Source organism: Argiope bruennichi, chromosome 3 (assembly GCF_947563725.1).
Source record: "Argiope bruennichi chromosome 3, qqArgBrue1.1, whole genome shotgun sequence".
In the NCBI taxonomy this organism is placed as follows: domain Eukaryota; kingdom Metazoa; phylum Arthropoda; class Arachnida; order Araneae; family Araneidae; genus Argiope; species Argiope bruennichi.
In genome coordinates, this window is record NC_079153.1 from 4,330,821 (window position 1) to 4,357,625 (window position 26,805).

General features: G+C 32.1%; 1 protein-coding gene across 3 annotated transcripts in view; it reads left to right on the forward strand.

Annotated features, from left to right (window-relative positions):
- The first annotated feature begins 12,839 nt into the window (after positions 1-12,839).
- Positions 12,840-26,805, forward strand: part of LOC129964178 (dehydrogenase/reductase SDR family member 7-like) — a 29,234-nt gene continuing 15,268 nt past the window's right edge. Inside the window, exons 1-3 of one of the 3 annotated variants that reach the window (XM_056078893.1) lie at positions 12,840-12,900; positions 23,633-23,781; positions 23,915-24,064. In XM_056078893.1, the coding sequence (XP_055934868.1) occupies positions 23,655-23,781; positions 23,915-24,064 (277 nt within the window). In that variant the 5' untranslated portion in view covers positions 12,840-12,900; positions 23,633-23,654. Of the gene's footprint in view, positions 12,901-14,231; positions 14,252-23,048; positions 23,182-23,632; positions 23,782-23,914; positions 24,065-26,805 lie in introns of those variants that run through there. The other 2 variants (XM_056078894.1, XM_056078892.1) reach the window with 2 other exon arrangements.

Here is a 26,805-nt window from a genome sequence, read left to right on the forward strand (position 1 = left end):
GTCAATACTTTTGGGATGTAATGACAAAGAACTACATTCTAGCTGCAAATAAAAATAATAATCACGATGAATTAATTTTTTTCCTTGTGTGTTTAAATGGACCTTGATGTTCCACAAAACTGTATAGAAATATTTTTAAATGCTTTTTTCTTTCTATGTTAAATAAATACGACGAGTTGGTGCTTATGTTGAAAGTGCGTCTCGTTTGACCTCGATATTTGTTGCGTCATCAAAGTACCTTTGCTTCCAACCAATCATATCGTCTTCTTATGTTTACCAAGTAAGCTAATGTTTTGAAAGTGCCTGAAAATAGATGAGAGTAATATTTGGATAAGAGAAATGAAGAAAGAAAAGGCAAGACGTTCTCGTGGTAATGAAGAGGACTCCCCGAGTCGAAGAAGGAAGTCGGAAAAGCTGTTCTGCATGATTTCGTTCGTCCTTTTCAGAATTGCGCTATGATACGCAATTATTGCGCTACATCTGGAAAGGGAACAAATTAAACCCGAAAAAATAGCTCTGAAAAATAAAAATAAAAAACATCTTAATATCAATAGTTTAACTTAATATTCGACGAGTTACTATTCAAAGTCAGGTCAAAATCTGCTAATCAAGATTTATCGAATAAATCAGTCCATTTTCACAATGAGATGAAGATTAAAATGATATCTCAATTCTATTTTCTATTCTACGAAGTCAAGCACAAAACGAGCTGTAACGGAATAGTTACGAAAAAATGAAGGAAAAAACACTTCCACTGTTTTACCAATACAATATCGACCATCAGAGCAGAAATTCGTGTAAATGGATATCTATTGACTGGACAAATATTATTTCTAAATCAAAATAAAATGACAATAATTTATTTTTTAATAAATAAAATATCAGAGATCTTTTTCTTTGTAAAGCGAGAGAACTAATAGAGTAGGTCACTAATATTGGCGTATTAGTTTCGAAATAGTTTCACAACAGGAAATGACGCTGATTGTCTATTTTTTAGGAATCGTTGATTTTTGACACACACACATACACACACACGCAAAGAAAATGCAACTATTGTGAGCATGAAAAAAATATCGTGGGATTTTGATGAATCTCCAAGTTTTGAATTTCGCAAGATGCGAAAAATTCATTTATGTAATTGAATCTGGTTGAATAAGAAAGAAAGGTATAAAAAAGAAACCTGAAAAAGCGGCAAATGAAATTCAGTCAGTGTTCCTTCACTAAAGTTGTAGATTTTTAAAATCAAATTTTGAATGAAATCTGTTCTAGGAAACCTTCCCATGTGTCTTTAAGTAATCAAAGAGGATAATTTAAAATTTCAATAGTTTAAATTGATAAAATGTAGCATGCTCTTCAGCATCATAATTTCAGCACTATGTCAAATTTTCGATTAAAACCTTCTACCGGCTTATCGTTTGTCTATTTGTGTGTATATTTCGTTTATGTGAGCGCCATAATTGAAACATGATATGACTTAGATAAATATAATTTAGAGTGCTGCTTTTAAACCAAAATTGTGGACCTTTGTCGAATCTGCGAATCCAATCAGAAAAAAGAAAGACTTCTCAAAGCATTTTTTGACATTTTATTTTATTTCATTGGGAAGCAGAAAACGCATCATATTGTCTTAGCATTCGAAGGAGAACACTGTTTTTGGCTTTCAAACTAAAGAAGAATTTTCATGGCTCTTTGCTGTGCAATTCTATTTAAACCTATCTTATTTTCTGAAAGTCAGAGTTATTTAAAAAAAATCTTTTAAAACTATTAATTTAAAGAATGTTTTGAAGAGTATATCTTTAAAAGTAATGTTTGGAGTTCCCTGTCATGAATATAAGTACTCTCAGGAGTTTCCTAATTTATTTCGGGATGGGGGGGGGGAGAGACCTATGCTTAAAAAAATACCGATGTAGCACCTCAAAGAGATCCCATTTTTCTTTCTCTAAGATTATAATAGAGAATTTTTAGCAATGAAGTCTTTTTACTTTCCCGTATACGAAGTCTAGGGAAAGTATAGCAATTGCCAAAAAATTCAAACTCGAGATTTTGACGAATCTCCATATTTCAGATCTCCCCGAGTTCGAAAAATGCATTTTTGGAAAATGCCCATCTGTTTATGATAAAGATAACTCAAAAATCTAGCTTTGAGCTAGACCAATTAAATTTGGTATACAGGTTTAAAACTAAATTTGTATATTACTGTCAGATTTTTAGTAAAATCCGTTCAGAGAAAGTCTGCGCGAATATAAGTTTGCACAATAATTAAAAAACGAAGAGAGTTAGATAGATAAAATTTGGTTCACCGATTTAACATCTTTAGCATTGATGCATACTAAAATGTGAGCGAAATCCAACAGGGCATCTTTCGGCCTGTACTTTCAGAAACATGTAAAAACAATAACTCAAAAATGCGATGCTTTAAGTGTAGTTTTATGTCAAATTTTTGGTTAAATCGGTTACGAAGAACACGTCTGAAATCGAAATTGCCATGGATTAATCGCCAAAACACTAGCCAAGGATCACACGACAGATTCAGTAAAAATGCTAAATGCACGCCAAAGATTTATATTTCATGACTATTATACAATACCATGCAAAGCATCTTTATTAGATAACATAGATGGGATAACATCTTTATTAGAGAATATGCGAGAAACTTTGGGGAGACAACTTCCGCTGATTTGTGTATATACACAATGGCATTTACTTTTTTTTCATGTGATGTCAATCGCGCCGTGGAAATTTTATTTTGAAATCCAAACTGCATAATTCAAATGTAATATGAAATCACAACACGGCATAAAATAACATATTGTTGAGTGACTATGAACAGTTGGAATCATCATCTCATTGTAGAGTCATCACATGTATTGACACCATTGTACTAGAAAATCAATTACATTTATGAAATAAAAATTCCATATGACGGTAGAAATGGTAAAACATTGCTTATTTTCAAAGACAAACTGAATTCATTCGATGCGATTTTTATTTATTTAGGTCAAAAATTCGCAGCTTAATATAGAAACCATCAATAATTCTGAACTGACTTTTATTTCTTTAGTGTTTTTATCAAATAAATCCAGGAAACATGCGGTTGTAATAACAGTTCAGCATGCAAATCCGTCGCATGAAGCAACCAGGGAATATACGCGGAAATAACAGCCGAACAAGCCACACAGCATAAAAGGCACACTGCCCAAGAGTTCCACTTCTGTGACTTATTTCTTTTATGACGAAAATGCTGAATGAATGCATCATCCAGCTGAAAGTCAACGAAGCATTGACTCCGGTATTAGATAAGCGCAGGTGAGCTGCATCGCCGACACCAGGAAGACTTAACGGATTAACCTTCGCGCACACACCTGCTAATACTACGGCGATGTTTTTCATTCGTAATGCTTCATTGAAACGCAGTGTTTTCCATGAATTTGTAGGAATCTTTTTACTTTCTTGTAAGCGAAATATACTACTAAGAGAAAGTACTGTAATCATCAAAAGATTTGAACCGGAGATTTCGACGAATCTCTACGTTCCAGACCGCACTGGGTTCGGAAAACGCATTTTGGGGATTGTGAACACGATAACTCCAAAACATTTTGAACCAGACGCTACATCTCCTTAACGTCAAATTTGTATGAAATGTTGAATGAAGTGTATTTTAGGAAGCATTTGTCCGACTGGCCGGGTATGGCCGGTATTCCTACAAATTCATGGAGCGCATTAACTAGAAAACGGAAAGAGCTGAAGTAATAAAAGTTGATTTGCAAGTTAAACATTCTAAAATGTAAATTTATATCAGTTTTGAAATAGAATCCCCCAAGTGATGGATCGCCTGCTATTCCGCACTTTCGGATGCATGTCAATGCAATAACTCAAAAACAATGGCTTAAATCTATGAAATGTGGTGTGTGATCTCGTGATTACATTTGTCAAATTACCTCGTCAAATTTTAGTTTCACTCAAACTGAAAAAATGGTGTTCAAAATATATAATTGATTTTCTGATACTATGCATTCACTGCATGCAAGCGATGAATAGCCAAAAATTGATTTCCCGTGACCATTGTTCACCATTGCCATGCAGTGAATCTACAAGTGTCGTGTTTCTTTAATATATGAATCAAACAACACTCATGCTTGAAAATAAAAATATAAGCACTTGTGGCGTTCACGATCTTATTCAAATACCACAATTTTATACGATGGGAGGGAGGGGAGATAAAAATCCTTATCGCAGAGTGTGCGAGAAAATGGCGGGGAGATCCCTCCCATTGGTTTCTTTCCTAACAAAATTTAAAAAGTTCCATCTAAGTGTTCTTAATCTTTATAAACCGACTTTACCTTTCTGTTTAAATTTATTCATTAAATCAACGGGTTAGTTCATCCCTACACTTCATCTAACTGTTAATTCTCGGATTCTGAAAGCCTCCACGATTTTGTGCATGCGTCATGAGGGCTTTATTTCATCATTTATGCCGCTCATCTTTCAGTGAATCCCTCTTAGCGAAATGCCAATATCTAAAAGTCTTAGTTAAGGGATCTGAAACGGATAGTAGTAACGATACTTTTGTTTAACTTTGCTTTACTTCCTTCATTTTCCTTCGTTTTTTCATTTTGAAGTAGACAAAAAAAAAAAAAAAAAAAATCTGCAATTAACGGATTTGAAGTCTCTTTCAAAAATATTTACTTTACCTTGAAGGACGCATCAAGCGTTGCCAAGCATTCGTTTCCATCTTTTGTTTTCCTTGTTATGTGACGTCACTTAAAACGACGTTCTCAAATATTAGGAAATTTACTCTTCCGAGAAAAAATTATTCGTATCATTTACAAATGCAATGTTAGCAGCATGAAGTATTAATTTTATTTAGTGTTTATGCGTATAATATGCATTCCGTAGCAAAACATTATAGAGAAAATGGTTTGAAAGGGATATCAGCCTCCCGAATATCCGGCCTAATCTGACGGAAGGGCAGGCCGGATAGGCCAGCGTTTGCTTATGTCTTGCTATTTGTCTCTTAAACACCAGAGCTTTTTCTTGCAATATTGCCCCAGTTTCAAGTGCAATAACACACCACTTTGCAATTTATGCTTTATTTTTTTTTCCAGTTCCCCACTGTACTTTTCCCAACTCCTAATTCCAAGCTATATATTTTGTTGTTGCGCCAGAGTTTAGTCGCTGTTTAGAGTGTAATCTCTCCTCCATAGTTACTAGAACTTTTTTTTCGTTTATCATCAATTTTGAAATCTTCAGTATAGTACACTTAAGAAAATATTAAGCTACCCCAAGAATAATGTAAGAATACTGTAGGTGCTGCGCAGTTATCATCAGGAAAAGCTGCAACAATCGAGGTTCGTTTACACATTGGCGTAATAATGAACAACGAGCAGAACGTTGCTCTTTTCCTGTCACAATATGTGTTTTGCACATGACACGTAGGAGGATCGTAGAAGACGCGCGTTCCCAATGCCTCGTCAATGCTGCCAATGCAACGCCTTGCTTTCCTCATTTAATTACGGTAAAAGAAAACTAGACAGGATAGTACGTAAGCCGGATAGTCGTGAACCGGATACTCGAATCCTGTGAATCAGGTAATATATATATATATATATATATATATATATATATATATATATATATATATATATATATTACTTGATTCACAGGCAAAGAGCCCTCTAATAATGACCTCTCTTTGTGTTTCTCTTGTAAAATGATTTATTTAGGTATTTCCTTAAATCCTTCGGGTTTCTAAACGTCTTTCGGGACATGTGGTGAAATGATCAGTGTTTGTAAAAAGTTATTTTGAACTAAGTCATTATGTTATGCTAGAAAGTATGACCTTCTAGTCGATCTGTTATCCTGTAAGCATTATCTCAGATCTGATTGTCAATGATTAAAGAACGAAAGTTGTGGTAGAAAATCTAATGCTCAGTGGATTATCACAGATTAACTACTGAAAAGTTGTAGTGAAAACCTCATTTTCATTGGAAAAGTGCTTAAGGGATAATAATAATAAAAATTATTTACAACACACTGAATGAAAATATATAATAAGATTAAAAGTTTTGTTTCCTTACATCGGAATTTTCTCTTCCATAATGCTCACAAACACTCAAATTAAAAAAAAAAAATTATAAAGTCGGATTAAAAGAAATAGTGATCCACTAACAGAAAGAAATTAGATACGATACAGGCTTGGAATAAAAAAATATAATAATAATATAAAGAACTAAATTTCATAAAATGTCTAATTCTGTTAAACATCGAGAAGTAAGATAAGTACGATTAAATGAACAACAAAATTCAATTAAATGTTCTTGAGATATTAAAAATATTATAGAATTTATTGCATGAAAGAAAAATAATGGATGGCAAGAATGATGAAATTCCGAAAACACTGAAATCCACATTTCCGTGGAATGCAATGCCAAATAAAAAATAAAAATGACGCTGAAAGAAAATATTAGTAAACCTCAGCACATTAGCCTTTTCTACATTCTAGCAAAAGAAAGCAAATAAAATGCAATGTTTGCGATCCCATAAATCTATACTGTTCAGGAACATTCAATTTAAAACTAATAATCAAAATCGGGTTGAAGTAAAGGATAATCTACTAATAAAAGAGAATGCATTGCCAAATACAAAGGAAAAAAATTGAGGAATAGAAGAAAGAAATAGCTCACTAGTATCCACGTGTGTTCATAAACCCTTACATGTTTATTCGCATTGATTAGACATATGCATTAAAAATTATAGACGCCAAACCGGAAGTGGTTAGAGCGTTGCGGACATCTGCAGACAACTTTTATATAAATAGATAATCCTGTAGGATGGTTGTCCGCTATCTGCCACAGTTTTTAAAATAAAATGACTTCCAAGGCTTTCCAATATGTGCTATCATGAATCTTAAATGTGGGCGCAGGATTTATTATTAAAGGAGCATTACGTCCAAAACTGTTCTAGGAAAATTTCCTTACACAAAGTTAAATATACTTAGCCTTTCAGTCATACCACGTTTAATTGATTCGATTAATATTTTTGACTTAACATGCATGTTTTGATATTTATCATACAATACATCTGTTTTCAGACGACATGCACGCAGTTAATGAAATGTTAAAAAATATGAATCCTTTTGAGGCTGTTGTTCAAAACATACAGGAAACGAGTTTCAATAGATGGTATCTGAAAAATAAACAATGAATGTTTCAAAACCAAACCTATTTGATTGGCAAATCTTAATAGGAATAAATATCATTTTGTATTGATAACATCGTCGAAATGCACAGCTTTTTCGTTTTGAAAATGAGTCTAGTTTTCTGTTCTATTTTTTGACGTACTTTTCCGAGGTGGAGCAATCTCGTTACAAGCCGATAGTTAATTAACAAAAATTACGTGAAAAGGGAAAGTGAGGACATAGTTATGTCAGAATGGAGGCCACCTCATCGAAAAGCGCTTCCTCGTGCTGTGCTTGGTGAAGAGGAAAACGAGAAGAAAATGCTCTTAGTCACAAGACTAAGTTTAAAAGTCGTCAACATGCTCTAACAATGCCCCATCAATCGAAATAACTTTCATGAAACAATGCAAATGACATATTATCTGAATATTCGAATAATCTCATAAACACGCCATTCCGTTATAAGGTTTCACTGTAGCATGATTCCTGATCGAGGGATTTTGTCTTCTCCAGAAATTTACGAAGGCACCACTGTAACACGGTATTTCTGTTAAAAATTGGCATAGTAGCACAGTTGAAGAATGGGAGGATTGTGTTTACTATAGAAGCGTAGGAATAGAGATAAAATTCGTATAGTATGCACTCGTGCCTTTCAAAGCAATCCTTATACAAGACAGACTTGAATCCAAATATTAAAAAGAATTTTTACTATATTAAAAAGATATCTCTAGAAAAGGTTTTATTTAAAGGCGTTTCAAAAATCAATGGACATCTTTTATAATATACAAAAGGCATTAAAAGCTTTCATGTTCAAGTTATAATTAAAAATTTGGCATTCGAATTTTGATTTCGTATCAGATACGATTGTAGAATCCTAAAATTTTTCAGAATTTTAGTTCCGTCCTCACTTAAGCAGAAAGAATAAAGTAACTTTTTAAAGAGCATTTCATCTCTTAGAAGAAAGATTACAGATTTTATATTATTTTTTATATAGTTATTGTTTCACAAATTTCTAGAGTTCTACGACTATGTCTAAATAATAACTGAAATTATGAAAAAAGATCTTCATATCTATCTAGGTTAAAAATTTCAGTGACAGCTAAATTTTAGCTTATAATTATTCAAATGTTAAACATTTTACAGAGAGATTCTGTATAATTTGCAGTATATGAATAAAAATCATAAAAAAACGACAACACTGGCGTTGTTTCATACGCGATGACAGAGAAGAAAGAAAGGAGAAATATTCAGACTTTACTCATTTTAAAAACAATTATAGATTCCAATCTGTGTTGTCAAATATAAAATAAAAATTATCAAATATAAATTTCGTTGATTTTGCCCACGTGGAAAAAATATATATATATTTGCTCTAAGTGTGAATTTTAATTTCAAAAGAAATATTCATCTATATTACCTTAAATTCCCGATCCTATTTCAGCACTAAAAATTCTTTATTATCTCATGAAGAAGGGTGATTTTCATTTATTCTGTTTTATCTTATTATACCTTTAAAAGTTACTTCAAATAAGATTTTTAATTCACATCAATAAGACAGAATTGAAATAGATTTTACCGAAGAAGAATTTATTTATTTTAACAGAACATATTGGTAAGGAAAATCCGCCCGCTAGATGTCAAGTCAACAGAATTTATAAACAGCGCTTTATTCTACTCGAAATACAGATAACCAAACACAGACGAAGCGTTTGCAGAAATCAACAACACACCTTCCAAAAACTTTCTCACATATTCTCTAATGAAGCTGGTATCTCTCTTCCCATCACCGCATAAAATTCTTGGCCTTGAAAAAAGGCGTGAACACCGTAAATGGTCAGATTTTTAATTTCAGAATCTCACACGCAACAGTTGTGTACTTTGTGGAATACTAGAGGTATTTGCGTTCTAATTAATTGCACGATATTGGCAAAAATAGCTAGGAAAAATCAACCTGTGGTATGAATCTAGCTTGCATCTTTGGCGATAAATCGCTGATACGAGGTTGATACACAAGTACCAGAATATCGAAAATGTATTTTTTCCTTCCGACTGAAACGTGTCACAAAGCCACAATTATAATTACAAGGTCGCATACCAAATTGTCTTCGCATTTTTCCGTTATTGCGTTTATATGCGTTAAGAAAGTACAGAGAATCGATCTCGTGACGGATTCCCTTCAAAATTTGATACGGATCTGAAGTTTTAAATATTTGCAACTTGTGCATCGAATTTTATTATTTCCGGTTCTTTACGTTTTCTGTTTACCGTGTTCGCCTGTACCAGGATAGCCGGAGTTTCTCTAGATGGATTTCGTTTAAAATTTAATAGAGATCTACCAATTTGATTTTAGATCCATGCATCGAATTTGCCACTCAGCTCAAAGGTTTTTTGAGTTATCGAGTTCATCTACAAACATAATTCCAAAGTTTTTTTTTTTCTTTCTTTTCTTAAATAGGTCTGAACGATGGAGGTTTGAAAAAATTTCAAAATAAGATTTTAGCCAATTACTATAATTTCTCCTTGTATACTAGAAAGTAACAAGCAGCTCAATGTCATTAAACAATCGCACCAGCACGAAGTGCGTTGAGAGAACTCGCTGGACATTAACACTCCTACCATTTTTATCAGCAAAAAATGAAGAAAAAATCTAATTCAAATAAGGTAATTAGATTTACCTTATATTCCAGGACCGCCACTATAGATGAGTAATAATATCACTTTTGCACAAGTAATCCACATTCTTTGAGACGAAACATTTATTCACACTTCGCGCACATAAAATCAACACAAATAACACTTAGAATTGAAGGCATCTTAAATTTCAGTTTACAATCTAACTCGAAGACCTGCTTTTGGATTCCTAAGTCCAAGATGGGAGGCTTGACAACTCCAAAGAGAGAATTCACTCATATATAAATATACGTGCAATTCTTTCTGTATTAGAAATGGCGTTTGAAAACAATAGAACACTTTAATAGCCATATTTTCTTTTTACATGGTTACTTATGACTTCATACCAACGACATTTCAACAAAGCTATCAGCACAAAAAAAAAGGGGGAGGGCATTCTCAAAACTCTCAAAAATGTTGAGTTTAGAAGTCATTTTATAATAATAATAAAAATAATTTTTTGCTTGTTTCCGTACAGATTAATTGCATTCCACTTTTCGCTTGAACTAGACAGTAAAGATTTTCAAAAAAAGTTGAAATGTTCTCCCTTCGATTTATTTGTCTACTCACACAATATTTGGAACAGAACCGAATATGAATTTTATAACTGTCAAAAAATTTGGTTCAAACTGAGTACAAAATTAGATATAAATTTGCAATCTAATATATAAAAATGAATTGCTGTTTGTTCGTATTTTATGAGCTACCGTATCATTCATCCGATTGCGATAAAATTTTACCAACGTATTGCTTCGACTGGCACGAAGTTATAGGCATAGTACAATTATTATATCTAGTATATAAAAAGTGAAATTTTGTTTGTTCGTATTTTAAGTATACGGCCATACCGTTCATCCGACTGCGACAAAACTTTGCCAATTTATTGCTTTGAGCCTAGAAAATTTTTATTTTTCACATGGCCATTTGTTTGCTGGATGCTTACGAGTTGGACAGCCAAGAACTTTATTTGTTTTTGCTGAAGAGTGTAAAACAAAAAATATTGTCTGTCTTAAAGTATACTCGAATAAAAAAAGTCCAAAAGACAGAATCAATATTATTTATACTTCTCCTTTATATGGCTTTATATTTATATTTTTTTATTTTATTTCTCAATATCATTCATTTTTATTCAATGTATTCACTATCGACAAGAGAATAAATATTATTCTTTCTATCATTCCTAATTAAGCAAGATAGCTATTTCAAATGATATTTCCAAACTTATTTCTTCTACGGCTGCAGCGCGCAGGGTACCAGTTAGTTCTATCATAAAAACATATACCAAATTTCATCAATTGAATTCGTGGTATTTTTTTAGCTATCCGATGACCATATACTCTGACTGACAATTTTGTCTTCGAAACCACGAAAAATATAAAAATCGAAACCACATGCCAAATTTCAATTAACAAGATCATTCATTTTTCAGTCATTGTTCAAGTGCAGGCACGTTTCTCAATGAAGAATTTGATATAAAATTTGTTGCAGATCCACAGGTTTGGTGTAAATGCTAAACAGAATGCATGCATAGGAAGATTCAGATATTTTGCATTACTAAGCACTATATCTTGTGAGGTTCTTATTTTAATAAGATAATTTTTTTTTTAATTTCGAATTGCAGCACTTTTTAAACATATTTTAATGATTGATTTTTTATTTAATTAACTTTATTAATGCATATTTCGTCAATGTATTTTTTATTAATCTATTATGATACTAAACTGTCCGGCGTCCATGTGTATATTCAATATTATTGAAACAAATTTTTTTATCAATTTTTTAGGAATCAAGTGAAGGTGATAAAATATACATGAATCTGATTCTTTATATTTGATAAAGAAATGATGTTAACGGAACATTTTATCATTCATTAAGATTGTATTTTTTGCAAAATTATTTATTTAGCAACTAAGAAAATAAAGTTTTTTAATCGACTTGCTTGCTTAGTCTCCCTGCCCTAATTTGCCGTCATTTGCCCATTTCGAAATCCACCTCTAAGTGCAAGTGAATGGCAGGATTAGTTTGTCCATTATCGGTGCAGTTCGTTCAGTTAATTAGTTATTGTGATCATAGACAAAATTCCAATCAGCAGGAGTATCCCCCCCCCAATTCTTTTTCCGTAATATCTAATAAAGGTGAAACTCATATTTTCCCAAATCGATTGAAGCGAAAATTTGCCAAAATCATATACCAAGTTTGGTTTACTTAAAGCATTTCGTTTTTGAACTATCGCATTTGCATGCTTCTGAAAGTACGGACAGACAAACGTACAATCCTTTGTTGAATTTGCCTCATAATTTGAAAGGTATATACAAAATAGATGTTAAACCAGGGTACTGAATTTTATTTATCTGGCTCTCTTAATTTTGCAATTATCATATTAGCTTACATTCGAACTCAACTCATTCTTGCTCAAAATTTGATAGAAATCTGCAAATTTGGTGCAAAGACCAAATTTCACCCGCCCTCCAGGCGTTCCTGAATTTGCCACAGACAACAGATGAACGGACGGAGAGGAATTGTCCAGAGAAGTGTTTTTCGCACTCGATGTCTACGCGTCAAAATCTCTAGTCTGAATATTTTTCCGATTAGAGTACTTTCTGTATACTTCGTATACGAGAAAATAAAAAATAATATTTTCAAATTCCTGAAGTTCTGAAACGTGAACATTCAGCGAAATCTCGCGAATATATTCATAATTTGAACAGTCTCCTTCCGTTTATGAGAAAGTAAAGTGGCATTACGAACAAAAATAGAATAACAGATTATTAAAACAATCAAAGGTAGAAACTAGCCTTAACGGACTTGGTTTATTAATTCTAATGGAGGCATTTATTCCGACGTATCCGATTATTCCTTATTTTCTCTACACCCATATCTTATCCGAAGTCTCTATTGCCAAGATCAAGTCACTCGAGGCGACTGTCAATCATGCGCAAAAAAGTAGAATTTCTTCTATTAGCTCCGCCTTTTTTCTCTCATCCTTGGAGCGGGAAGATGAATGTTATGAACTCAGATGTCCGAAGAATGTTCAGCACGTAGGTCAGCGCCGGGTAAGTTCTCTATTCACTATTACAAATGAACGTTGACACATATACCATAAAAAAAATCTAAGAACGCTTTCACCGGGCTTATTATTTGAGAATCTGTTTCTCAATTAATAATGAAGAAAATGTTTATGTGTTTGCATTCTACGGAACAGACTGCTTCTTAGAATGACCAAATCCGTCACAGATATACTTAGGGAAGTGGAAATGTGTACTTTGAGGGTGATTTTTTAAAACTGTAATTAATCAAAAATTATTTTAAAGTTAAAAAATTATTTTTTTTGAAGTTTTCCATCATAATTTCCATAAACTATTATAATATAAACATAACTTTTATTCCATGTTTAAAATGTTTTTAATAATACCATATTAATTCCTTTCAGAGTTTGCTACATTTTGACAATTCTTTAAATTATTTTTTATGTTCATTTCAACTGTAGATCTTATTGTTAAATAAAATTCAAACCGTTTTCGTTGCTTCATGATGTATTTAATCGCATGATTTGCTTCCATTGTTGAAAACTCAGGAGGAAGAATTTTGCTCATTACTTTCCCAGTTTACGTGAGGAATGAGAAAGTGAAAACAACAGTCGTTTGTGGTAGATTACCGAAACATTTCAACTTTTAATGACAATATGTCATGGGGCAGGACTTCTCTGGGTAGGTTCATGTACAAAATAAACCGAATAAGTGACAGGCTATTAAAACATTCGCTGAGGATGATGTGGAATATTTGTGAAATCTCGAGAGATACTTGTGAAGAAATTCAGAAGAGACCAGGAGGATGGATCTGTGCCTTGGGTTGTTTGAATTGATTCTTGATTTATGTGATTATTCTGGCACAGTTTCTAGTTGTTTGTTTTTCATGTAGGTTTATAGCTATTAAAAACTTTATACGTTTCTGCTCATACTCTTGATTTGCCTTCTAGTGTCTTTTTATTTATGTGTTTGTCTTCTAGATCTGCTTTGTATTTTCATCTTGAATTTGTGTCATTCACTTATTTTTTACTTTATATAATGGGATAGATGATTTTAGATAAAGGTATACAGTATACCATATCTTCCATCCTTTGGACATTGTGATATTTTATACTTATGTGGATTACTGCTTTCTCTATGTACTTTATAACTTAGTCTCTTGAACCCAGAATTGGTTTGCTAACTATTTAATTTAAATATTTTATTTTAGTGAAATGAACTATAACGCATCCCCTTATTTACCGCCCATATTCTGGCGATGATTTTAAGTCTTTCAATAAATAAATAATGGTTCTCTCCCCGATGACCTTCAAGATCTTACAACCTTTCTGGTAGACGGGCCGTCGTGGGGCAGACCAAGACCAAGGCTAATAAAACGGTATTGCTTTGATGTCTCATAAAAACAAATCCGTGCTTCAATACTTTGTCGAGAGAATCCTAAATATCCAACTATGCATAAGAGATTTGATTGAAATTAACTAAATATTCTCAGTGCATTAGCTAATCAGGCTACTACTATATAACGTATTTACATTTTTTGGAACAATATTCTGGATTTGAAAATCATGAATTTTTTTTTTATTTAGTGATACTACATAAATAGTTGTTGCTTCATTAAAAATTATTTTATTCCATTTTGCCATTTAAAAAAATAGCAAATTATACGCTTTATTAGCACTTAGACAATAATATAATATTGATGTCACTATTAGTTTTAACAAAACACTTTCGTGCATTATATTTTTACAAAATACTTTCTTGTTCATGAGTATAAATCGCACCTTTTATATTTTGTTCTGATTTTCTAACCATGAATATTGATTTTTCTGTGAAGGCCTATATTATTTAACAATTGTCAATGAACAACTGTGTGTAGATGATGGAAAATAAATGCTACAACGGAAATATTGCCTGTTCTATATATCTATGGCTTTTGAGAAGCACTAATACGAAGTGTCAAATGAGGTTAATTAATCATTTCACTGTTACAGAAACTATTATGTATATTATTATTTTATAACATTGGGAACTCTTAAATAAAGTTGAATTGTAACATAAAATACGTTTTTATTAAGGTCAGTTAGTTAAAAACATACTCACATAGCAAGATGCAATTTTCACCATTTCGATAATACGACTCTTATAAGTTTGATTCCGCAGAGGAAATGCAAAAACATTACAAAATCGTTGATAAAATCTTAATATATATAAATTACGTGTCACGTTGTTTGTCCGCGATGGACTCCTAAACTACTTAACCGATTTTAATCAAATTTGCACACCGTGTGCAGTTTGATCTAACTTAAAAGATAGGATAACCCTTTTTTTGAATTTTTAATTAGAATTTTAATTATTAATTAAAAACTAACTTTTCCACCAAAAAAATCTTCCATTTTCCCCACCGCCAAATGAGTAAGGCTTCAGTTTTTTTTTCTCTCAATAGTAATGAGGCTAGGGTTAACATTTTTAGGCCGATTATTTCAAACGATTCTGTTTATTTTTTTAATGTTTTATGCATTTAAAATTAATCATTGTTAATTAATCGATCTTTCAGATTCATTCTGAAGTACTTTTGAATTAAAATAACACAGAATAAAGGAAATTAAAAATGTCTAATCTGCATAGCGTTACCCCAACTCGCGTAGAAAAATTCACGCATTTGCATTACCATAATTGGCGTTGAAAATTCACGCATGTGCATTGTGTTCTGATTGTTGACAACGGATACGGACTTGGTTTTGAAGGTTTAATATGTTTTCGACAGATTATTTCAAACGATTCTGTTTATTTTTTTAGTGTTTGATGCATTTAAAATGAAACATTGTTAATTAATCTTTCTGGTCATAATGAATCTGAGAATATTTTGTTGACAAATTCTTGAAATATTACATAAATTAGGAAAGATATTCTTTGGTGCCCATAAAGTTTAAACGCTCAGTGACTATTTTTAGTAATCATGTTACAAAAAATGTTTCAGTAAAAAATATTATTATATTAATTGCAGATTAATCCTTTTCACTTCAATTTATAGTATAAATTCTACGGGAATAACAGAAAATTAGAGAGATACATATTACGTTATGACTGAAGGCGTTTATAATATTATGAGAGAATTATATGACTATCAAAATGTGAAGTTTTAAAATATTTTGATGAAGAAGCTATTAAAGTAGGAATTGCATAAAATATTTAATTATTAAAATTTTAACGAACATTAAGACTGGCGAACCGGCTGGTCGCCAAAGGCGGCTAGTAACCTATAAAAATGAACCACTTTCTATATGAAGAAAGAAAATTAAGTTTTCTAATAAGCTAAATGAGTGAAATTTATCATCTGACTTTACATCATAATCGAAATTTATATCAAATTTGCCATCTTGACTGTCTGTCGATATATCTGTCTTTGTGTACATGAAAACGGTAATTATAAAAATTTAGCGATCCAGACAAATATTACGGTATAAATTAAAAACTGGATTGAAATTTGATATATGAGTTTGATGATAAGACTCTAGATCTGTATATAATTTTAGAATCAAATGGTTGCCACTCCTAATAAATTTTATATATCCTGTTTATTTTCATTTTAGAGATTGTGTTGCATCTTATTCCAGCTTGGAATCTGACAATCCGGTTTTGATTTAAGTCGATATGCTGTATTTGCTTTAAGGATAGAATTTTGTACGTTACGTTATTTCCTCTCTTTGATGTACGGATCATTTGATCCATTTAAGTCTACTTCATCTGTAAATACTCTGCCACGTTTCTATCATCGTTATGTAACTAGTCTCATAAAACTCTGTTTTGTGCTGTGCATAAATAAACTGAATTCAAAACGAAAGTGGTGTTCCGTGTCATAACACAAATGTTGACTCGAATATATTTATTGTATCATAATTGTGTATAATAGCATGTTGTTACTATAATATTGTTAAGAGATTTTCATTATATTACGCAGCATTCCAAACATCGAACAAATCAATGAGATATTGTACAATTGCCTTTGCTCATAGGGGTAGGTCAAATGAAAGAAGTCAAAATGGCACATCATCATTTAGAAAGCATCACTTATCTCCATTTTCAAAATGCCGTTAAAGGAAGATAGAGTCATTTTTATTATTATTTGCCATCATCATAAAGATTGTTTCCGATCTTTTTTCACATCAAAAATGAACATGAGGCTATCCTGATCATACACGGCATGAGCAAGAACGTGTGGTCTTCCCGAAACTTCCTGGCATACCCTCTCATTAAGATGTTATTCGCCCTATCCCTAACATAAAACTGTTGACCTAGGGCAAGGTCGTGAACGTCACACATGCTCAGATTTTTATTTTCAAAGTCCCGCCTATGAAAGTTTTGTGCTTTGTAATGTAGTAAAGAAAACCGGGAATCCATTTTGGAGTACTTTTTTTTGCCGGTCGATAGAAATAAAAAAAATTAACACAAAACTTTCGGTTTAATGGCAAGATAATAAAATGAATTTCATTTATTGATTATCTGCCTTTTTGAAATATCACGTTTACACGTATGCGAAAGAGAGGATCAATAGAATGTTCATTCTGTGAGGAATTTCGTTCCGAATTTGATACGAGTTTATACTTTCAATGCTCAATCACACTGTCCTATTTGATCTATCTAACTCTTTATGTTTTATAGATATCACGTGACCTGTAGACAGACTTCTGGTGAGAGTGTAAAATCTATACGCCACATTTCGTTAATAACAAGCTCAAAGAGTTTTTGAGGCATCATTTTCACAGACAGAGACATACTGTTCCAAAAATGTGTTTTTCGTGCTCGGGGAGGTCTGAAATGTGAAAATCTAGAGTTCGAATTTTTTGACCATCACAATACTTTCTCTTTCTATACATCTTATATGTTGAAATGATGCTTGTTGCGAACAATTCAGTTTGTTCCTCCTATTGGAAAATGTTTGAAAACTTTTATAAGCGGAATGGCTTATGAAGCGAGTCTGTCCTCTGTTAGAAAAACCACACACAAAGCGCTATGAAAGTATAAGCTAGTAAAACATGAGTTCTACTTTCAATTTTATAAACATTGGCTTCTTTCGGCTTTAAAAAAAAAAAAAGAAATCAATTAAAAAGTAATGAGATCAGTCTGAATAGAGTATGATAGTAATAGTTACTAATTAAGTAAGATTTTAAAACATTGCTTTAAATGACAGAAATAGAAAAGAATTTTTGCGTCGCCAGTGGACGAGTTCCTTTGTTTTCAGCGAGAAGCACGGCCATGAGACTGAATGGTCCAAAAGACGGCTTTCGCTCTTGTCATGCAACGAAGACCCGGCGGCTTGTTTGCCGAGGGAGGGTCTCGTCAACAATCGTGTTTGTGTTTTCAAGGTTTTCCCTTTCGAATAAAATATATAACGAACCTGCATTATCAGCCATCTCAAGGTTAGGGAAGGGAAAACAAACAGAGGGCCGCAAATGGGTGGCAAAACGTATTGTCATCGGAAGACTTTTTGAAAGGAATAATGTCCCTAACATCTGCGTGGGGTGGACGTTTCATTCTACAGCGGAAATGACTGAATGATTTCGGATGCAAATAGCGTTTGCTACTACCAAACCCAGTGAGCCGTGTTTTGTCCGTTTTTGCTTCATTTTTGAAAATAGAACAGTTTCAGAGATCATTTAATTTATAGCCTGTTCGTCTATTTAATTTCTGAGAGAGTTTTAAAAAATACAAAATTAGATGTATAAAATATTGAAACCTGAACAGTTAACAATGAATGAAATATAACGGTTTTACTCTAAATATCAGAGAAACATTTTTGTATTTTCTAAACGGTAAAATGTCATTAATGTACTAACTCATTTCGTATTTCTCAGAGTAAAACTATTTCTTGCTTTTAGGCGCCTTATCCCATTCGTTTCTTGCTTTTGAGTGCCATTCATTCTTATCTCTTTCCTTTTGATTTTGATTTTCCAGAAATTTTTAAGTAATAAATATGTATTTTAAAGCTGCTGTTATACACACACACAAAACATTGAACATTTGAAAAAAAAGTATTTTTAAGTTTGTATTCTATACTGATGTTTAAATTTTGTGGAAATTTTTGAATAGTTACAATTTATTTATATTTGGGATTGTTGTATTAAGAAAGAAAAAGACGAATGCCCTACGAAATATTTTCCAAGTTTGTCAAATTTTTCCCGAAATATTTTATAATTCTTATTAGTAATAAAGTTGTATATGTGCGTGTTGTCGCTTTTCAGAGTAGACGCTACAGATTACAAGCATCAAATTTGACTTAAGCTTACCTTGGAGGGCAGAAATGTTCGTTTCAAAGCGAGTTTTTTGAAATTTTGATTAAAATTACATTTCAATTTTGTCATTCTTTCATTATAACGTCTGAAAATATTATTGCATAAAAAAGCATTTTACATCATTTCAAAATTTAAAAAAAATTGCCCTTTTAAAGAGATGGCAAATTATTCTTGAATTTTGGCAATTTTTTAAAAAAATATCTTTTAGCATATATCCCAATAATGAATTACATTGCTGCCCCGAAATTCAAACAGTTTTTATTGTTTCATCAAATATTTAATTCAGTGATTTTCTTCTTTTGTTGAAAAGCTAAAGAAGAAGGTTTATTTTAATATCTGTGTAGTTAGTTTATAAGACAAATAAAGAAGTTGGGTTACAACGTCGCGAAAATTAAAAGGCCGATGAACTGTACATTTTTGTTTTTAATAGCATTCAGGATGTTAAAGGGCTGGTGTCTATATTTGAAAGGTTCACAACAAACAGGAGACATGCAAGACAATTAATATAACACGACTTTAATGCCTGACAGTTCGACGGAACTATGAGCATCTAAGTGATTTAACTAAAATTAAATATAGCCAATATTTCGTGCGAACCAGATGGTTGTCAAAGCTGATTAATCCTAAATAATAAAAAGCATGAATTATAAAAATTCAAATAAAATTTTATACTGATGTTCTTTTAGGATCAAGATTTTCACACTTCGTTGGTGCACGCATTTATTCACTTTAAATAAAATAAGATGAAGTCTTATAAATAGTTTAACAGAATATTTAAAAAAATTCGAGAAGCGTCAATGCAGTTCGATTAAACTATTTTAATAGTGCTGAACAAACTCGACAATTAGTGATAAAATAAAATAGATACTATAGACATAATACAATGTTTAAGAATGAATAAAAAAGTTAAACAACTTAGTTCAGGTTCTGATGTAAGAATTAGAATTATATACAACTAATGAAAATCTAAAACCAAAAACAGAGCCGCGGTGGCCTGGTGGTAATGTCTCTGTTTCGGAACCGGAGGGTTTCAGCTTCGAGACCTGATTCCACCGCAAAACCGTCGTGCAAGCGCCCATGGTGCATGGTAAAACCGTCAGGGCCAAACGTTCTCCCACTGATGAGGTGTGGAAGTTTGGAGAGGGGGTACCGGCTCAGGTGTCGTTCTCAATCTCTGACGGCGGCTCAAAGTTACGAGGTCCGTCCCAAAATAGCCTTAATGTTACTTTAAAATGGGATGATAATATAAACGAACGAAACTAAATCCAAAAATAGATGATTATTATAAAAAACAAAGAAATTCTTTTAGTGTTACGTATAGAAAATGCAAGATGTGCAGCAGTTTCAAATTTAAATTGGTAAGGTATGTTTTACATGTATCAAACTAGCATAAATTAACTTCATTGAAGTATTAATCGATTTTTAGAATTTTAAATATCAGAATAGAATATAGAATCTCGGATATTTATTTAAGATTCTAATATATTATTATTAGAATATTAAGTAACTATCTTAAATGTTTAAATAATTCCTGACTATATATAATTAACACTGTTCATGAAATTAATTGAAACTATATTTATAAAAGCAGTGTGAATAATGTAAGCCGTATTTTTTCATACATAGTTGAAAATTTTAATCCATTAAATATTAAAGGTTATGGACTAAAATGTAAAGGTTATGGTTATAAAATATTAAAGGTTAAAAATTTAAAAGGAAAAATATCAGTTCATTTGGAATTCAAATGATTGCTTTAACAACTATTAACATTTCCATGTCATGCTTGTTTACTTGTTACAAGTTATTTTCAGCAGCAAATTCCACTTAGAAGCATTCGATAGTGTCCATTTGCACTAATGTCAGAGTCGGCATCCACGGATTATATCGGTACATGTTAATCAGTACCAGCGGGACATTGTTGAAACAATAATGAATAAATATCAGCTCTAAAGGTGAATTGTGACTTTCTGGAAAGTACAGTATCGTGACACTCACGAGAAGTGTGAACTTCGAGAATAATGAATAACTGTGTTAAATTGGATAAAAAAAATTCTAAGGTAGAATTTGGTGGGTATGAAACGTTCTTTCAGCAGTACAATCTATCTCAAATTTTCTTTTAAATCTTATATTAACCTCTCGTGGATGTTATGGATTCGCCCCTAGTACACAACCTCAAAACGGCCCGTTTACGGAAAAGTTTCGAACTGCAGAGAAAATAATAGAGTATACATTTTGGATGACCCGTCATTGACCAACTGGCATGAATTTTGAATACGATTTACAATTTTCTTGCCAAGATGACGTGCCATTCACACACCTAGCTGACTGCTCTTTTGTGTTTTATGATCTTGACGCATTCAGAGATAGAAAGACCGGCAACAGACAAACGTTGATAGATTTGGCTTCACTTGAAAACCGATTACAATACCAATGATACAAACCACATGCCAGATTACATCTGTCTAGCTCATTGCGTTCTTATCTACCATTTTGGTGCAAACTTTATTCTCAATATTATATACCTCTAGATTATTTCATTTTCCATTATTTGTTTAGAAACAGACAAATGCAATTAAAAAAATTTTCAGACTCTGAAAGGTGTAAAATCTGTCATTTTTTTGTGTATTTAGCTGCTAAAGTTTCTCTTTCAAAATGTGTTTTTAAGATGCAGAGCAAAATATTCTGTATATGGTAAAATCTATTTACAGCTTATTCTTTAGCATACAAATAGTAATTTTGTTCAACATTACTTCTTTTTTAATTGCAAATCAAACATCTATCTATTGCCATTGCTTTGTAGACTTTCCTTTCAATAGCAATGAGTCATTTGCAATTATGCTATTGTCAGTCATAAATAATGCTTATACTTGGGAATTCATTAAAATCTGTCAGTAAAAAAAAGAGTTTTGTTCCATGTATGTAGCTATGTAGTTTCAAAAGGGAGTTTTAATCTTAATAAATTAAGATTGTCATTGTCCTAAGAGTAGCATTATGCTCGCTTGGAACACCTTTTATTTATCACTATCAATAATTATGAAGAAATATTATTATAAATTAGATTTTAAAATATTTTTAAAAATTTATTACTATAAGAAAAAAAATTGCATGGTGTAAAAATGTTTTTTTTTTTTTACAGTTATATTCTGAAGTTATTGAAAAGAAATATTAACATTTGAATCGATTTTTTTAATGAAAAGTCTAGTTAAGATTTTGAAAAACGTTTTTTAATACTCATTTCTTGCTTCAGTAAGAACAAACAAATTTGCATTCTAAGGTCTGTTGGTCTGCTCTATAGAGTTTTGGACAATATATGTTTGTTTTGCGTGTATTCAGTGTGATTGTAAGAGGTTTTAAACCTTAATACTCCAAATAAAATAAAAATAATCATTAAAAACCGTGAATGAACCACTAAATTATTTCCAGAATGGAAGACATTGCTTCTTGTGCAGAACCTAAAAGGTGCTTTTCTGGAATAAATCTATCCACATATATTTTACAACAGAGTGAAAAAGGAACAGCAAAGAACCTTGCCCTTTATTAACACACACACTTCTCATTTTATATATTATTTTAAAGAAAATAACAAAACGCCTTCTCTGAAATCAACAACTAGATCTTTCTCCTTTAATCCGCTAGAGGCAAAAAAAAAAAAAAAAACAAAATGTTACTATACGGTATAAGCGATTGTCTCTCCTCTTTCGGTAGTTCAAGGTCGCGGGAGAAAGTAATCCGAGAATTCTTATCACTCACTCATGATATGTTGTTAGCCTCGCCGAGGAAACCCCGTTCGACTTGAAAACCGCACACCTCAGAGGTGAAGGCTGATCATCCGAGAAATGTCCAGCACCTCGGCGGTGTTTGTGCCAGTTTCGTTATTGGATCTGGACGATACAGTGAAGACTTAATTGGGTCCTTAAAATCCCTCCGGCTTGTCAGAAATGCGAGAAGACTTGTTAGATGGTTCCGTTTTGATGTTGTTTGATTAGCTATTTTCAGAAGACTAGAGATTTAATTTTGTGTACTGTACCTCTCTCTCTTTTTCTTTTCAAATTAAAGTAAACTCATATTCGTCTGAAAATTTGTAGAATGGTGTGGCGACTGAGTTGTCGTCAGTTTACCGTTGCTCATATTAATGAGGTCCAATTCGATGCAAATTTGTATTGTTTCAAATACAAAACGTTGGTCTAACTAAATAAAAATGGATTTCGTTTCTTTCCTAACATACTTTATATAGTGCTTCTTTTTTAAATTAAAATAATTACGCTAGAAAATGGATCGGCCCATTTTAATAAAAGAATTAGTTCAGAAAATGCAGAATTGCAGTCTAAATTTATTCATGATATTGATGTTAAATATCTTGCTATAAACTATTGTTTATCTTTTTATTATTCTTACTATTCGTTTATTTGCTTATTCTCATTAACTACGCTTTTTATACATTTTTACACACTATTGCTCATTTTTTATAGACTTTCCAGCAATTGATCCACTATGGCTTTACCCGAGTTTCTTTTCACATTCATTTGGGTGGCCGTCCTTCTGTACTTCCTCTGGTATCTTTTCATGACCGACTGTGATACGATTCTGGCCATAGCTGAAAAGTTTGGAAAACCGGTTTGTAAGTATTCACTCATTGATAAACTTTTCATTGAGATTTAACTTGGGGGCAGCTGATTGCATTTTACTCATTCACTTTTGTTTATATCTGTAGTAAATCCATAGCCCTATAGTTTTTTTTTTTCTCCTTGCAGCTGATTTTGCTGGTAAGGTCATATGGGTGACCGGTGCTTCGACCGGGCTCGGAGAAGCGATGGCTTACGAGCTGGCCAGTGTTGGGGCGAAATTAATTCTTACTGCTAGAAGCAAAGATCTTCTACAGAAAGTGAAAGAAGAATGCATAGGTAAAAAATTTTAATTTTTAAATTGGCTTAAAAAATTAATTTTTATTTTTAAGTATAAATCCTCGCTTTTCTCTTTTGTCTTCAGTTCAACTAAGAACTGAGACAAGATTATTTCAGTTTCGGTGCGGATAACAAGATATTCTGATATGAGTCTAAAAAATTTCGAAAGAGTTCGTAGCAAAAAAAATGCATTAAAATCTTAAGCCTTTCTCTCTCTCTCTCTCTCTTTTATCTGAATTCAACTGAAATGGCAAAAATTCAATTCTGGTCAACAAAATTCGATCATATCATATACTTAAAGTTTGTAACTATTTCAATACATATTCCCCCTACACAGTTTTCGCTGCATGAAAGAAATTCTCGGCGCAGGCAAATTAAATAGAAACAACAAGTATGATAACACGTATACCGCGGTCTGCAAGGGTTGACTGCGAAGAGAAGAGACGTAAATTTGCTTAAGAAACGTTTAGAATAATTTATAAAAAAGCACAGTTAACCATGTCTCGTACGAGATTAAATGGAATCAGTTGCAAAAATTTTAATATGTTTGGCATATTTTGACGTCCGTTATAGAATTACAAGAAATAAAAGAATGTAACTATATGGTTTATTTCTATTCATTTATGTATTTTTTTTTTTTTTTTTTTTTTTTTGCAAATATGAAGCATTAAGATTTCCTCGTCATAATAATAATACCACGTGTAAATCAGAATAATGCCCTTATTTTATTTATTATTTGTTATGAATTTTTTTTCAGGAAATCCATTTAATATTTTAAAGCTTTTTTTTAACTTCCTTTTCGAAACTCGCCCATGCAACGAGGTCAAACGAACGGTTATGAAGGGCAAATGTCCGATATGAATAAAATTAATAAGAAAGAACGAAACACGCAAATGCCATCACACACAGCTAAAATATGCTGCACTCGTCAAACAAAGGAAAGCGCACGATCACGCGATGTCATCGCGATGATATCATTCTTTTTTAAAAATTAATTTAATGTTTTCACGGACGCAGTGATAACATTTTGTAGTCGATTTCCACCTGTATACTGATAAAATACTGTACAACTGAATTCTGAACTTGTTTCCTGAGTTCTGAAATTTTGTACAACTGTGTGTTCCAGATGACAATGAAACTACTCGGTTCTTTTATAATTTAAGGATATTGTTCAAAAACTACAAAACTTCTCTTATTAATTAAATAAAGCTTGATTAATATTTTTTTAAAATATCACCGAAGTGAGAATAAGACATTAAAAATATAAGTGATGGACCTCATATACATTGCCAAGAGGTACGCGTTTGCTTTTAATATTATTATTAGAGACGGAGATTGCACTTAGGAATTTAAGTTCTGCCCTGCATAAGTTGTCCTGGAGCTGAAGCTATTCTTATTCATAATATAAATGATCCGTCTTGCTACTCCTCAATAGTTTAATTTCTTGCAAATATTACCTGACAATTATTATATTACCAAATTATTAAATATTACCAAAATTACCTGGTAATTTGCATTTTTTGCAACTACTCGTCTTTGACGATGAGTCTCATATATGGACTCTCTGAGGGTTTTGCATTCTCTGAAATCATGTCATCCTCATCCTTTGGTTTTAAAAGTCTTAGATGTTTCTGATAAACTAATTTCTCGTAATTATACTATCTTATTCTGTTGGGTACCATCCCATGTTGGAATTTTAAGCAACGAAGATAAAGCTGCCAAATCGGCGACTACTTCAATCGCTACTAATATTCCTGAGAGTGACTTGAATAAGCACACTAAAATGCTTTTTTATTCTAAATGGCAGAGATAGTGGGACCTGGAGACAGACTCCATGTTATCAAACCCCATGTGCAACTTTGGCCTTCAATAGCGAACAGAAAAGCAAATACTATTTTAACTCGTTTATGCATTGGACCCATATTCACTTGTTGCTAGGTGAACAACCACCTCTGTGTTCGAGATGTCCTGATCAAATATCTGTCCAACATATATTGTCAGATTGCCCAAATTGCAATTCCCAGCGTTTACAGTTTTTTCAAAAGTCTTGCACTCCATTATCTTTCTTGCTTGATAAGATATCTCCTGTTTAACTCTTTGCAGTTTTAAAGTCTATAAAATTTTATCCATTTATTTGAATCTTGATTACATTTTAGAGTTTCTCCTCATATTCCCTTCGATGACTGTTTTAAAATGATATAATTTTACCTATTGTTTGGCGCAGTATGGGCAATGGCTCTTGCACCAGAAAACCCCAATCAAATCAAATCAAATCAAATCAAATCAAATCGGCGATGAGTTGGTTCGCCAGAGTCATTGGTTATATTTAATTTCAGATAAATCGCTTAGAATAAATTCAAGCCCATTAAACAGTAAAAATCTCAAGTATTAAAACAGTGTTGTTTCATTTATTTTAGATATGCTATGTGCATTATGCACATGAATCTCTCTAACGGAGACCAATTCCATTACGTTGTAACACAGCACGTAAATATCTGTTCATTTATCTTCGCTATATTGTAATTTAACTCTTCTTTTCGTTTTGAAAATTACACGGATATTAAATAGCTGTAACTTTCAACAGTGGATAAATACAAGTGATTAAATATTTGATGAAGCAATGAAAAGCTTCTATTCCTAGAGCGGCAATATAATCCACTGCTGAAAATTAGGCAAAGATTTTTTTAATAATTGTCAAAATTCAGGAAATATTTGCAAGAATATTAAATTAGTATCACTGA